The sequence below is a fragment of the Pundamilia nyererei genome, unplaced genomic scaffold (assembly GCF_000239375.1).
Source record: "Pundamilia nyererei isolate P.nyererei 1_Seehausen unplaced genomic scaffold, PunNye1.0 scaffold00077, whole genome shotgun sequence".
In the NCBI taxonomy this organism is placed as follows: domain Eukaryota; kingdom Metazoa; phylum Chordata; class Actinopteri; order Cichliformes; family Cichlidae; genus Pundamilia; species Pundamilia nyererei.
Window position 1 is genome coordinate 2,907,996 of NW_005187478.1, and position 1,885 is coordinate 2,909,880.

Here is a 1,885-nt window from a genome sequence, read left to right on the forward strand (position 1 = left end):
TTTTTTTTTCACATTCTGTCTCTCACAGTTGAAGTGTACCTCTGGTGCAAATTACTGACCTCTGTCATCATTTTAAGTGGGGGAACTTGCACACTCGGTGGCTGACTAAATACTTTTTTGCCCCACTGTACTTACCTGTAAAAGTCAGTTTTTGCTTTTGATGTTAAATGTGAATTTACTGAATGCAATGACATTCAGTACAAATAATAATTTAATAATATCACACAGAAGGCATCTCTTCTTATTTCCATCTCTTAAGAGAACCGTCAGGTGGGTTGTTTTGTTATTTCGATTTCGATTATTGATTATTCATTCTGTGAATTTTGTGTGATAAACTGGAATAAAAACAAACAAAAATGATAATTTATGCCTAGAACTGCCAAATAAGTCATTTTGACCCCAGAGAAATGTAAAACACTAATCAGTACATACTTGGCTGTATTGTGTGTAAACAAAACAAACACATATACATTTAGATAAGAATGCTGCTATATCATGATCAAAAGCTAGTTAAAGATAAATAACTATTAGCACAGGCGCTGTAGCCAGAGTTTTTGCTGGTTGAACACAACAGAGACCTGAGTGTTTGTACTAATCCGCACAACAGTGAAATCCAGAGAGGAGCAGCCAAATCGGATGGTTTTAAAGGGTGAGGACTGGGTGAAGGGCTACAGATGGGGGGAAAGTGGATGGTCGGTGTGGGAAGAGGTCCAGTGGCATAAAACAGAGGTGGACAGATTGATACATTTTCAGTATTCTACGTTTACAATAATTTATTTATTAAAATTTGGTTTATTTTGTTGTAGCCGATTTTATGGTAAACTTTTAAATGTAGTCAATGAGCTATTTCACAGTGAGTTCCTTGTTATTAATAGCTTCATTATGTTTGCTTTGTTTAATTGTGGACACTAAAATATATTTTACCTTTACAATCTGTAATGAAATAAATCACTAGACAACTTCTAAAAATTCATGTTAAATGCTTATTTTGTCAAATCCTAATTATTTATAAAAATTAAACATCAACTTCCTCAGGAAATGATTTCCTTGCCATTTCTGCTGCTGTTATGGGATGAGGTCAAAATGACAACCTGCCAGTCCCCCCCCCCCCCCAAAAAACAAACTGTCAAGTCTTGTTGGGAAGGTCAAATTTACTGTCAGGCTGGTCAATTTTCCTGTTCTACATGCACAGCTGAGTCTTTGCTCAGTGTACCTGCACTGTAGAAGAGATCAGTCCGGTCATTGTCGTTATCGTAAAGATAAGGCTCAGACTCATCTGCTTGCCGACTCTCAACCATCTCCAGCCACTGGTTGTTGTGGAAACGGAACTTCTCTGACTGAATTTTCCTGCCCCACTCTTCGTCATATTCCTTGGAGACAGACCAAAAATATGAAGGTGCATTTCTAGTCCTTATTTTAGAAAACAGACATCCATCAGTAGCACATTGTTAACTTACAGCAATAATATCAAGGGTGTTGTCACACACTTTTCTAATTTCTGCATTCTTGTCATGCATCAGATCAATGAGGTAAGCTGGAGCCTCTACAAAGAGGGTTAAAGAAAACCCACAGAAATCCTCAGATAGTGCTGTAAGACAGACAGACATATATACATACACACATACAGAGAGAGAGAGCGAGAGAGAAATGAATCACAACCTTGGCCAGCCGCTTGAAGAGGTACACCAGAGAGACCAAAGGCAGGAGAATAAACCAGCTGTTCTCCACAGAACCATCCAAGGTGTACTCTCAGTAGCATTGGAACAATATGAGAACAGCACCACCAAGACAGGAGACAGACCAATACTGGAAGTGCATATGTGAGAAGGACGCAACCCATAACGGCAATGCTCAGTGGCTAGTGGATCTGAGGGCAGACCACAGC

General features: G+C 38.9%; 1 protein-coding gene across 1 annotated transcript in view; it reads right to left on the reverse strand.

Moving 5' to 3' along the window:
• LOC102210342 (kinesin-associated protein 3) overlaps positions 1 to 1,885 on the reverse strand; it is a 22,573-nt gene that overhangs the window by 2,964 nt on the left and 17,724 nt on the right. The window contains exons 15-16 of the mRNA XM_005737596.1: positions 1,458 to 1,640; positions 1,214 to 1,370 (exon numbers count right to left, since the gene is read on the reverse strand). Of these exons, the coding sequence (XP_005737653.1) occupies positions 1,214 to 1,370; positions 1,458 to 1,640 (340 nt within the window). The remainder of the gene's footprint in view (positions 1 to 1,213; positions 1,371 to 1,457; positions 1,641 to 1,885) is intronic.